Source organism: Anser brachyrhynchus (genome assembly GCF_964034855.1).
Source record: "Anser brachyrhynchus genome assembly, chromosome: 2".
NCBI classification, from domain to species: Eukaryota; Metazoa; Chordata; class Aves; order Anseriformes; family Anatidae; genus Anser; species Anser brachyrhynchus.
The window spans coordinates 106,011,743-106,025,086 of NC_137695.1; the positions used below are offsets into that span (position 1 = coordinate 106,011,743).

General features: G+C 45.0%; 1 protein-coding gene across 3 annotated transcripts; it reads right to left on the reverse strand.

The window, feature by feature from the left end:
* Positions 1-5,312: 5,312 nt before the first annotated feature.
* Positions 5,313-13,314, reverse strand: PRELID3A (PRELI domain containing 3A). Of its 3 annotated transcripts, none has more exons than XM_080580364.1 (6): positions 13,153-13,314; positions 12,463-12,631; positions 11,983-12,072; positions 11,159-11,229; positions 10,962-11,064; positions 5,313-6,082 (listed from the first exon to the last, which is right to left on the reverse strand). In XM_080580364.1, the coding sequence occupies exons 1-6, from the start codon at positions 13,182-13,184 to the stop codon at positions 5,969-5,971; spliced, it is 579 nt and encodes a 192-aa protein (XP_080436490.1). In that variant the 5' UTR covers positions 13,185-13,314; the 3' UTR covers positions 5,313-5,968. The 3 variants fall into 3 exon arrangements, with proteins under 3 accessions (XP_080436490.1, XP_080436491.1, XP_080436492.1); XM_080580365.1 differs by lacking the exon at positions 13,153-13,314 and adding an exon at positions 12,970-13,099; XM_080580366.1 differs by lacking the exon at positions 5,313-6,082 and adding an exon at positions 6,089-9,180 and having other exon boundaries at positions 13,153-13,310.
* Between the last annotated feature and the right edge of the window lie 30 nt (positions 13,315-13,344).

Consider the following 13,344-nt stretch of genomic DNA (forward strand, 5'->3'; position numbering starts at 1 on the left):
ACACCTCTGCTGATGTGCTTGCACTGGGCCCCAGCGCAGGAACGTTTTGGTTGGGCTGTTTTGCAGCAGCGCTGCCCGGCTGACCTGAATCTGAGGTCCGTACGTAGCCTGCGCTCTGCGTCCCGAGGCAACAGAAGCAGCACCGCAGTCGGAGTTGGTGGTAGGGACAGGTTGCGTACCACAGTCCCGGAGGAAGCCCTTTGGGACAGACGGCTCTGTAGCTAATCAGAACACATTTCCTAAGCAAACAGTCCTCATCTAGAGGTGCTGCCTAAGGGACAGTCACAGCTGAACAAGACCCATTGGATTATTAACCTGTTTAATTAGAAAAAAACACCATCAACACCACCATTGCAAGTGCAAAATATGAGCAGCCATTAGGAAAAATGCATCCTGGTGCCTCCCATGCGGGTGCAGCATTTACATTAAGCTTTGGGTCCTCCCTGTGTCTCTCTGACCAGCCGTGCCAGTGCTACGTACACACCGTGGGCCAGCAGCGTTTTGGATTTTGCAGGACAGGCTGTGCAGGACTGTTAAACTGTATTTCACGGGGTGCTAAATCTGGAATTAAAAGACACGGGCAGTAGTTGATGCAAGTTTGGCTTCCAAAGTTTGGCGGACATAAGCAATCCCATTGACGTGTGAGCATAAATGGTCTCAGGACCCAGCTTACAGGACGCTGAGAGGCCGCGGCCCCAGTTTGGCTCAGACCATTTAAGACAGGCACATTTCTATCGAAGGGGCCGGTGGTTACATTACCTGAATCAGAAAGCAAAACAAAGATGAAAGGAGGCGTGTGTTACTTGAGCTGTGTTTCTAATAAAGTTGGTCCCCCCCCTCCCTTTCCCCTCCTTAAGAAAAAAGAAAAGCCCAAGCAGGAGATGCACTTTTTGGACATTAACAGTCCTAAAGCACAAACCCTTCCCCTCTGAACTTCTCTTGCTTTTGTGCTGTCATTGCGCATGTGCCTTTGGTGCGGCTTCGGCTACACCAGGGGCATCAGCCGTCATCACAGAGAACGGCAGCAGAATCAATTTCTGCTTGTTTTCATGTTACGCGGTACTGAAATGCAATTTCTTGTTTATGCATTGCTAATAAAAAGTTGTTTAAAGTGGCATTTCATTGCTCTGTCTTGGCCTACTTGTGAAAATGGGAAGCATCGCGTGTTACACAACACAGCTGGGACAGTCACGTTCAATGTTTGTCTGGTTAGAGCCCTGAACCTTAGCTGCTGCTCATTTCAACCAGGCTAGAAACAAAATTGCAGAGGAGTCAGAACTGTTCTAGCAGCGGGGCCCCAAATTAGGAACTGATGATCTTACTTGCAGGTGCCTTCCCATAAAAATGAGCCCCATGCCTCGATCACCTTAACCGAGGACAGGCGGTGTTCCACAGCTACGCCTTCCATTGAACAAACTCGTTGTGAAAGCACGACCTTCCCCCTGGAGCTGCAAGGAAAAGGCTGCCGCCTACCTGCGTAATTCTGACCTGTGGCGGGTGCTGCTGGGAGGGGTAAGAAGACACCTTATTAGCTAAGTAAGGTCTCAGGTACAAGTCACGGTTAATCATTTAGGCGACGCCTTCCTGCTTTACTGCTAAATGAAGCAGCCGCCAGACCCGTGTGGAATTACCAGTTCAGACCCACAGACGTTTGAGCAGCATGCAGTACGGCTTACGGCTCGTTCCAGGAAGCCTCTTACTCTGTCCTGGTGTTTCCCAGCACAGAGTAACTCGAGTAGTTTTTCTGCAGACTCCTCTGAAAAGCAACAGTCCGTACCCAGAAGATTTTTATTTTTTTAACTGAGGACATCGTTTATTTAAGATAGCACCATAGTGTACACAGACACTTTACAGATTCCTGGCCTTCACAGCTTACAATCTAGGAAGATGCAAGAATAGTAAAGGTGTTACCAACTGCTCCCCTTGAGGATTTACATGAAAACTGCCACATCAAGGAATGTCACTGTTCAGGTTCCTCTCTCCCAGCGCTACTTCATTACATGGTCGCACACACAAACTCCTGACACACGCCAAGCGGTGCAGTTCGGTGCTGTGCTTGCGTTAAGCAGGCCTTTCAGTGCCACAACGTACAACAAGGTTTCCCCTTTTCCCAACAGCCGCAAAGTTCCCTGCATGCTGCCTGTTGACGCGGGGAAAAGAAGCACTGGGGAGCATGGAAGACTGACACAGAGCAAGGGCAAATCAACAACAACAACAAGGTTACACACACAAGGCCGTTCGACTACACCATTTTAGCGTAACGACTTCGCTGCTAACAGGCGCCTGCCTGCCCTAGCAAGACATCAACCAGAAACCAGAGCTCACTTCAAGCTTCTTATCTCCCAACATCTTCAAATCCATCAGGGCCGAGTGCTGCCGCTCCCCATCTTCCAAGCTCCGGGAGCCATTGCCTGCCTCCCCTCACCCTTCCCCCTGCAGCAGCCAGGAGCCAGCCCAAAGCTATCCCCAGCTTCACCGTTCCTCAGTGTAGGTATGGGCAGGGTGAGGGTTTGCAATCCTGACCTGGAGACAGGGTAAGCTGGACACGAACTCTTCAAGCCAAAGCTCCTCTCCACCACACACATCCCCCCGCCTCCCTTTCTCTTGAATTGCAACCTAGTGGTTGAGAGGCACGTGAAGAGCAGCAAACCACCTCGATCCCCCAGCACACAAAACGCTACTTGTGTTCTATTTTTAACTCTCAAAGTTTAGGATTATCATTCAAGACAGCACTTGCTGCCCATTCATGGTCACGAGTGCTGAGCTTGCTCCTGCTTGGTGCCCAGCGCTTCAAGATCCTTCCAAGTTAATGAGTCCACACCATTTCTGCTTTGTAAACTTCTTTCCTTCTGCGTACCAGGGTGTTCCTGCACTGATACAAAAAGCTACCCCAGCAAGCTGCCTAGCACCTTCCATCAGGTGGCTTTCCATCTCTGACACTCGCTCAGTGCACAGGACATAAAACAGACTTCAGAAATACGTTGTAGCCATTACCAGCAATTAAAAGAGATGGGAGTTTCCCTAGGGAAGGACTGGTGTACAAGACCAAGACATGCAATTCCAAAAATGTTTTTGCCCGAAAAGGTAAACTCAGACTATAACAGTGCCAGAACTAGGGTGGGAGGCAGCAGGCTTCGAAAATGGTTGTGTACAGCAGGGCTGGACATACAGCTGCTGACTGCATCAGATCCCACGGACAAGACTCCCATGGTCAGAGCAGAAGGAGAGCGGAAGCTCTGTGTGCAAACTCAATGAGCAGAAAGCAGAAAGCCCAACTCTCCATGGAAGCTCACAGGAAATTAAGAACCACTTCCCCTGCAGCCTACCTGGTCACAGCATGACCACTGAGTGCGAGCATCCTTTGTACACACAGGCAAAGTGAGCAACCGCAGGAAGGGCAACAAGCCCAGAGCTGCAGGAGTGCCACCTACCCCAAAGACATGGTGAGAAACAGCAGCACTCTTCTGGCAGTTGCGAGAGGCAGCTGGGTGCCAGAACTGGCCTCTGAAGTTAGCCTCCTTCTCACCCTAAGCTTCCCCTCTCCCATTTAGCTTAGAGAACAGCAGAAGAGGACCGAGCACCAGAAGACAAAGTGTTGAGCTGTGGCGAGTGGAGCAGCGGAGAGATTGGAAAGCCAAGCACACGCTGCCTAGCTCCTGAGTCGCAAGAAATGCGGAGAGAAACCAGCAGGGAACGAAAACAGAAAGGAGATGCTGCAACACAAGCAGGTAAGGATGTTTCTGGAAGAAGGAAACAAAGTGCAAAGAAAGTTATCAATAAAATCAGAGGTACAGCTGGTACTGATCCTACAGTACAGAAGACAAGCCTGGCCCCGGGCACAGTGCAGGTGCTCGCAGTGACTTTTCTGGGAGGGCAGCCAGTGCTGAAGGCTATATGCACAAATCATTCAGGTTAAGACAGCACTAAGCAATTACTTCAAATCTGATGTAAGAAGCAGCTTTAGACAATTCTTCCTCTGAACCTGAACCCCTCAGAAAAACTTCTCTACTCCCTCACAGTTTAGTTCTCACCATCTCCAAGAAGCGCGTATGGAAATGCTGTAGTACGAGCTTCCACACGCACACACACTTACTCATCCTTTCCTTTCATACGCAGAGCTCCGCAACAGCTGCACTCCCCTTGCTAGCCGAAGGTCACGAGGTGCTAGAACAGCTAGAACAGCTTCTGCATTCTTTGCACAGGAAGTGGCATTGCTCACCGGAGGAGCATGACAGTGACTTGCACCAAAACTACCCAGCAGATCTTCCAGAAAGGAGCTGCTATCATCAGACTTTCAAGTCTAAGTTTCTGTTCCAAAACAAGAAACGCTTAAGGTCCGTATAAAAATAGCAATGTAAATATCAGCTACTCATTTCATTACTTTTTACTAATATCTACATATATATCTTAAGTTTATTAGGATCGTGTAATTTAGCTTGACTATCCTTACAATCGAATCAATATTCACTTTCAAGCTAAACAGAATGCAAACTGAGATTCCCTTAAGCTACAGACGTTTTAAATGACCAGATCAAAACAATGACCACATTTTACTTTTTTTTTTTAAGAAGTTACTCATGCTCTTTAACAGCTTCCTAAACACATGGTTTGCCACTTGAACAAGTAAACATCCTTGCAACATTTATTTCAGTTTGTGCACACACAAAACATAATTTAAAATGCCCCAACAGAGGGCTGTCTAAGAAACACATACTACACCTGACCAAGTAGGAAAGTTTTGTGAACTTCTGACAAAGGCTGGTACCCATTTCCAATATCTATTTCTGTATATTTTAAAGGAGGCAATTTCAACAGTTACTGCAGTATTTTTCCAGATAATGAGAAGCATTTAAAAGAATTCTAAAAACATTTGTACCAATGTGGCAAAGTGTTGAAAAAATCAGTTACACTAGTAGTCAGTAGTTTGTAGAAAGCACTCTAAAAGGAGAGTCCGTGTGTTTGTCTTGTACTCTTTGTTTTCTCCTTTTAGGACGTGAAAAACACAGGTTTATGAAACATCACCCTTCGGATTTCAAACTTCCTGCTTATTTCAACTCTTCTGGTTATTGCATCAGTCTCTTCCTCAGTTAAGACATGACGTGAAGAGCAAGGACCAGTGGAACAGCACAGCCTCTTCACTCAGGTAGCCTACAAGTACCCTTCTTACAGATAAATAAGAGAAGTATTTTCCAGCACCTTCCAGGAATCACCACTCCTCTTCTGCTAGTGAGGGGAGGAACTAGGGAAAGTTAATAAATAGGAAAATAAATTATAACCTCCCCCCAAAAGAAAAAAAAACAACCATCTGCTTAGGCTATTAACATCAAACATCGATAGAACCTTTATCTTCGTTGGGATATAAACATCTAAGAGGTAAAGCATCCATCACGTTCAGACAGCACATTTAAACAACATGAGAAGAGTTAGTATCACACAAGTTTTAGCTTTTGGGGATGGTTCTCTCGATAGATATCTTACTCTAGAGTATCATGTCCTGTCTCATGTAGTTCCCTTTAAATGGTTATAAGATGCTGCCAGGTTACAAAACAAACAAAATTCAGTGCTCTAGTACCTATGGGCCCTCACAGAACAAATGCTCGTACGGAGAACCCTCAAAACACATGAGTTCTTTTCAAGTTTCAGTATGAAAAACTGAGATGGTGTAAAATATAGCATACTCTCAATCTTTGTTACACAAGGCACATTTAGGCAGTTTTAAATGTGCTAAATGTTTTGTTTCCAGTGTTTAAAAGAAATCGTTTCCATGAAAAGAGCATCTGCAGGGGGTCAATTCGGCCTTCAGTAGGCCAGAGGAGCTGCTGTGGAGATGAAAGATGAGGTTACTTTTCCGCTGATCCTATATTCTCACAAATATATAAAAAGTATGCAGATCAGCCTTGGAAGGGAGATCTACAAAGCAGTCGGCAGAATAAAATTTTTTCTGTCAGTTACTTGGTACTTTTGGCTTTTATTTTTCTGCTGATGCCGCTGCCATGGCTGGTTTCACGCCCTCGCGCGTTGATTTCAGCTCCTCCAGTTCTGTGTTTAGTTTGCTGATCACCCACTCCAGGGCATCTCGACCCTGCCAAGAAAATACTGAAATTTAGGATCAGAACAAATACAACGTCGCTGCGAACGTTTCTATAGTTCTTCCTCTGTCAGACATGAGATTTGTTTTAAAATTAATTCTGTACCCTGCGTGGTCCCATACGGGATTATTTTGATTATTTCTCATCTAACTGAAATTTCACTGCAAAGGCATCGGTGTAACCCATAAGCAAGAGGTAAATGCAACATTGCTGTGCGCTCGCAGTAGTTCATCTCTGCAAAAAGCCTCACTCAGCATTTAAGTCCCCTTGCGGAAGAGGATTGCCATTTTTACTGTTTGCTGCTCCCACCACCTGGAAATACCAGCAAATTTATGAAAGAGCCTACACACTGCTTGCAGATTCGTTAACCAAGATATGTATGGACACTTTTGGAGAAGATCCGGGACAAAGAAAGACAGTCTTCCAAGCGCTCTTTGACATAGCAGCTGATTGATTTGATCTCTAGCTAGAGTTCAAAGAGACGGCCTTGCACTGACGCCTATACACATGCACAGTGACTTTTCAGCATATGAAACAGACTATTTGAGAGACAACAGCTGCACCTTTTATATCAAGGGACGGTCTTTCTTCACCCAGTTCTCAGAAAGGGTCGGGAGTGCCTCAAAGCCAGGCACTGACAGCCCACGTTTTAGTAAGAGCGGTGGAATCCAGCAAAGCAAGCAGGTCGGAAGTCTTTTACCTTAAGACGACGCTAGCACCTGCACTCCAGTGACCACAAGAAGTAAAACCAGCAGTAACAGGGAGCTGGGGGTTCTGGAAGTAAACGGTTTATCTGAAGACTCTCATTAAATTAATTTAAGGGCCAACACTGGTTCTCTTCAGGTTTTTCATTCTACAGGGACCCACAGAGTAAACATGAAGTCTTTAAACAGAGAAAAGCCACCCACTTATCACAACAGAGCGTTCAGCCCTTGGCCAGAGCTCAAGCAAGAGGGATTTGTCTGTACCCTGAGCTACCTCAAGAGCTAATAGCTTTAGGTTCACTTAGTACATGACATGCCTTTAAAAGGTATCAATAAAATTGAAAAGGGCATGATTTCATCTGCCCAGTTTAAGCATGGGCTGCTGAAAAAATTCCTTAGAAGAGCACGAGCGTGATTTAACTTCTGAGTTCCTCCACTTGCACCGTGCTCCAGCGGGTGATTACTTCCACCACATCTACATCCTGCGCGAGCCCTGGGAACACCAGCACAGCATGCGTCAAAGCACCCCGACGAGAGCAGGCTGCCGCACAGCAACACGGTGTAACTGGCCATGAATTAGCCGAGTAGAGTGCTCGATCAGGAACAAAGCGGGGGGAGAGGGAGGGAATCATCTTTCAGCGAGCGTGCACTGGGTATTTACAAGTCAGGTTAAAGTGTCCTCTCCTGGGTGGCACACGGGCACAGAGAGCTGGGTAAGACGGCAGTGACTTTACGTTATATTTATGTAATCACACGGAGAGAGCTGGTCAGAAAGTCAAACACCTTTGATGCAGAAAAATGCTCAGTAGGAAAAGAGAGATTCTTTCAGGCCCTGAGTATGAAACAACCAGGTCACAGTGTTTTAGTTAATACAATCTACTTGTTGACAAGACAAAACAACAAGTGTAACACTCAACTCGAGTGCTAAAACATTTCCTGCAGCTTTAACAGCTACGGAGGTCTGCACCTTTTTCCTTAGACCTGCATACGCTATTTGCTATAATTTGCAGCTAGGAATAAACTCGTGGTGTTGGCAAGGAAGATCTCAGGAGTATCCTGCACGGGAAATTAAGTTACAAACTTTAACAAGATGTAAAACCTTCAAGTACTGTGGAACTACCAGTTTTTTAAAAAAAATCTGACAGAGGATTGGTCTATAAAGTTTTACAGTGTACAACCACTTCTGTAGTAGCTCATTAAGCAAGCACATTCATAACCAGGCATGCATATTGCATTAGTCTTCATTGCACGTGTTAGCAGCGCGATGGGTTCAGTAGACCAAACACCACATATGAAGATTTGTTGGTATAGCTTAAGTGGTTGATAAATGCTGAGCCTGCGTAGTTGACATTTTCTAGAAAAACAGCCATAAAAGCTTAGTGGAATGAGAACATAAAAGCAAACACTCGTCACATACACTGATCTCAAAGTAAGCAGTGTAAAAAGACCCTGCATTCTTCACAGACAGAAGCAGCGTGATGGATTATTTTTTAAAATTTAGTCTTGTCAGTCGAAGTGTAAGCTAATACAGGAATGACAGAGACAGGCTACACTGGCTAGCAGAAGAAAAACCATCCACAGAGGTATCAGAGGCAACTGCGCTCAGTTCTCTCAGCCTTGAAGTCAGACTTCGTCACAGTCGCGTGGCTTAAGGGACACACCACTACCAAAAAGAATATAACTACAAAACGAGTGAAAAACACCAAGAGAGTCTGGTATTCTGACAGCTTCAAACTTTGTACAGATTTCCACAGAGGTTGACAGAAGGGCAACGATACTCCTCAGGCATAAGAAAAGCAAAATACAATTTCACTATGCAAAGGATTACCCTTGTTAGGCAATCTGTTTTAAGAAACCAATTTTACATCCTAGGAGTACGATTCTGCTTTGTTTTCATCACGCCGATTCCAGTCATTAAACAACGTGTTAATTCCTTCGGGCACCTGTTTTACATACGGGAATCACAAAACTCAGACCAGAGCAAACACGTGATAGAGGGGCTCATTCCCGTGCCCAGTTGTTTGCAGTAGTCATTCCACTTCCATACCACAAGCGACAACGTGGCACAAGACAGAGCTGCAGCAGGTTCGTGGTTCAGTGACATGAGCACGGGCTAATCGATCCCGTCTAGGTGTGACCTACTCTCTACAGCTGCAGTGTAATGAACGTTTGCCATTCCTGTATGTAACGTGTACCAAACACACGTGCAGGTTAATTTATGAAATCCACATCACGACAATCCATGCACACATTTGCTAGAAAGCTGAAATGCTGCACCGAGAAGAACGCTGGCATTACCACTAGTTAGTACAAACTGCAGGTGTGGAGAACTGCTAGCTTAGAGCGCTTTCAGAATTTTGAATTATCCACTCAATAGCATCCCACCCCTGGAGTAACACAGAAAAAATTGACAACATAGGGCAAAAGATTTTTTCCATTATAAGTGCAATAACAAAGCATAATCTGCCATCTCTACCTCGGAGAAAAATCTCAATACTTATTTCTTTAGAAACAATATGTATTTCAGCAGCTGTCACGAAGTTTAAGAAGGGTGCTAAGAACCCAGTAGGGTAGCACAGCATGCTACAAGAGCTAGTAATAGCAGAATAGGTTACTGGGTAGCAAAGAAAAGGGCTGCAAGTACAAATTCCTGCCAAGTTCACTGTCTCTAAAGAAACTCTTCAGGGAAACAGAACGAACAAGATGCTATTTTTCATCTGTAAGAATCTTGTGAGACAGTGTGTTATTTGAAAGAGGCAGAATAGAAGAACAGCTTTTTTAAAAAAAGAATTGAGCTTTCACACGGCAACACATAAATCAGTACCAAGAAATATTTACACTCTTTGAGTTCAGTGGAGCCGTGCAAATTTGACAGATGCCACAAGAGGAAATCAGCTGGCACTTCTAAGTGTGCCCAGTTGAATTGTCCTCTCCAGCCAGCTGGTGTTTTGCTATCTCTGAGTCAGGCTGAGGTTTTGTTGTGAGCCAGGGTCTGGACTGCTGTTGCAAGACCAAAATAAATGCCCAGCACAGATTTTTAAATGGAAGCTGGATCAAAAGAGAATTTGAATTTATCTGAAACACGTTCCATTAATGACTTTCAAATCAACACAGAGAGCACTCACCTAGTTACTGTTACTCTTCAGTGTCTAAAAACTATCCATCACTCCTTCTTCATCCCCCCATTTTACGCTGCTTTCCTCTCATTTTTGGAGAAGCACAAAGACGAGAAGCAAAGGAGGCTTTCTCCTTCTCTGATATGTTGGTCAACACTTCCTACTACGTTGGGTTACTCTGTCTTGGTCAAGCAACACCTCTCACAGGGACAAAGAGCTGTCTCTCTGGCCTAGAAGAAGTTACCTGGGCCAAACTCCCAGCGTTCAGAACCTCTCCAGCAATGCAGAGCACAAGCTCACATTTCAGTTGCATTCATCCTGCTGTTAGGCAGCGATGCCAGCGCTTCTCCATCAACTCCACTTCTTCCCCACCTTCCCCAAAGAAGCGTAGGACAAAGTGTCCAGGAACAAGCACTCTCGAAACTGTCTGTGCTGAAGTTCAGCTCTGTGGCTGCAAGCCAAATAGAAAAAGCGAGCACAAGACAGAGGAGTGGGTGTAGTGTTACCTACAAAGGCCAGCATAGTTTCCTCTCTTCAAAAAATATGCCTCTGCTGACATGACATTACTTTCAGCCAAAGGCAAGGAGACAGCTCAATAATGGATAGGACCTCGCGAAGAGGCACAGAAAATTCGCTGGCATTAACTGCTAAATCCAGATTATAAAGGCTGAAAAGGAAGTCGCCTTCACTACTAGCACTAACTCCTGTAAATACGCGGCTGGTGTTTAAAAACGTACTTTGAAAACAAAAAAACCAAAAAAACAAATCATATGTTTCTGGTATGCGTCGCTGCAGCATACACATAGGGGTTGGTTTGTTCCGATGTGCAATTCCAGCTGAAAACCAGATACTTAGCAGTGAAACCTTTTCATACTTTGGTAAATTATATTCTACTTCCTGAGGTCCTACAAAAAGTCAACTGGAGTTCTGTGCACAAAGTTTAGAGAAATTAAATATAGTACTCAGCACACACGCTTGACAATTCCAATTTCAACAAAAAGAAAGGTGTTTGTGGGGGGAGAGAGGGAGAAAACAGAATAAAGGATACGTACCTTTCTGGCATTAGAGGATATTGTGTTTGCCATTAAGCTTTCCAAATAACTGCTCAAGCTAATGCCTTTGACAGTAATAATTGCCTCTTGAGTTAGCACAGTTCTGTAAGAGAATAAAGAGAAGTTAATACTTAAACTGAATTTGACTAACGCACTGTCTCCTATACATAAAAAAGCACGCAAATATCCTTACTTACTTTTCAGGGTTTTCAGGATGAGGCGTGTAAACCAGTCTCTCATCAACAGACACCAAGTTTGTGAGAGTAATCTTGAAGAGAAAGAAAGACCTGAAATTCTAACTTCCCAACTTTCACTTTTGCATTATCGACAGCATCACTCAATAGCAGAACAGTCATTTTAACGTCAGAGACAAAACAGCATACACAGAATATGAAACCCAGAACACAGTCAATAAAAATACCTATAAGGGGTGATGCATCTTGTCCTACCCTAGATCTAATTATAACCATCTAAGTTCCTATTCACAGTAAGCTGCACAAGCAGTTTTCCATTTGTTTTCTCTGAATGTTGAGCCATATCAGATTTAGGTAATGCAATTCAGAGAGGCTCTTTAAGACCAAGACCACTGTAACACTATTCTGAAGGTAAAGAAAAGTAATGTTCAGGAAAGAAAACGCCTCTTGTACAGAGACCAGGCTCTCCTACAGATATCTCTACATCAAATCTGATAATTACAAGTTCCCATCAAAAGTTAGCAAGATGCTTCATTTACACTTGTGGAAAAAAGGCATTTCAAATTAAAATATTTGTTGTAAATAGCAGCGTAATGTTAAACACATTAAAGTCCAACTGTCTTGTGAATTCTGAGAAATAATTTTATTAAAAACACAATCACATATGCTTGATCCCAAAGTATTTGTGGGAAGAAGAAAAAAAAAAAGAGCCAACTAAGACACATATTTCCGTATAATGAAAGATGTAGACACATTTCCAAACATTAAGAGACAAAGCATGTAATCTCCAGAACTACTAATCAGAAACTTCTTAAGCTATAACTCACATTAGTTGAGCAAAGCTCCATCTTTTTTTCTACTGGATCTACCACAGAATGTTCTTCAATGTAAGTCAGAGTTCTACTTGTTCCTAAAATCTGAAAGTGAAGAAAGACAACAATAAAGTTTAGTACTAAAAACAAACAAGGAAAAACAAACAACAAAAAAGAAAGCATAAATCCCAAATGAATACACCTCACAAATACCAAGACACTGATCAGTGGTAAGATTACATGGCAGTAACTTGCATCAGTCACACAGAATGACACAGACCAGCCTAGAAGGCACGTACAGACATAAAAACACACTGTGGGCATATTAAAGCCTATAACGTATTATTGCTACAAACCACGCTGATTACAGCTTATGTGATATTTGTGGACGACGCTTCCTATCAATCAAGCTTTTACTTTGAATTCAGCTCCAGTTCACCTGATGACATAAACGCAACACACCCCTCATAAACTATGAAGCCTGTATAGGCATACCGCTTTTACAATACTCGGCAATCCCCACTCTGTGCTGAGAAGGCGGTGACTGTGCAACCTCCCCTGGCTGTCAAGGCTTCTGTCGAGGACATCTACTCCTACCACACATGGATTCATCGGGTTGGGGTACTTTCTCATAGCAGCTTTGATCACTGTGTCCCAGGGGTGCCTGGAAAAAGAAGAAAAGACAACATTTGTAACTGTTTTGCTGTTAATTGCAAGTATTCAGACAACCCTGAGCTGACTAGGCTGCTCGAGCTTTCGCAACACGGCGTGTGCTGTACGACTTCCTAGCTCCCACATCAAATATCCCTCCGGAACCCAGTGATGCTCGGAAAGGCCGTAAGAAAGCATCGGTACACAAACAGGAAAACAAGATCCATTCCTTTCTTCAGAGTGAAGGAAAGAATTATTAACCCGTGACTAACAGAAAGAAGGGCAAGGGGCAACGGGCAAGCTGCTACGTGTGACGTTCCAATTAGCTGTACAAAAAAATAAAAAACTGACCACAGAGGAGCTGACCCGCAGAGGAACCGACCTCAGAGGAACTGACCCGCAGGAGGAGCCCTCGGCAGCCCCTGCCCGCCGTGCCTCGCCGCCAGCAGCCTGCCGTTAACGCCTAACCCCTCGGCCGGCCGCGATGAACGCCCTCCCGCCCGCCCGCCCGCCCGCGCCGCTTTCCGCGCTCACCCGAAGACGTGCTCCGAGCTCCAGATTTTCATGGCCGGAGCGATCTCGGTGCGGGCGGGCGCAGGGCAGCGCGCGCGCCTCGCGGCCGCCCGGCACCCAGGCGCCGGCCGGCGGCAGCAGTGACCGCGGGGGGGGGGGGGAGGGGGGCGGGGCCGCTGACGTCACTCGCTGCGTGAGCCGGGGGAGGGGGGA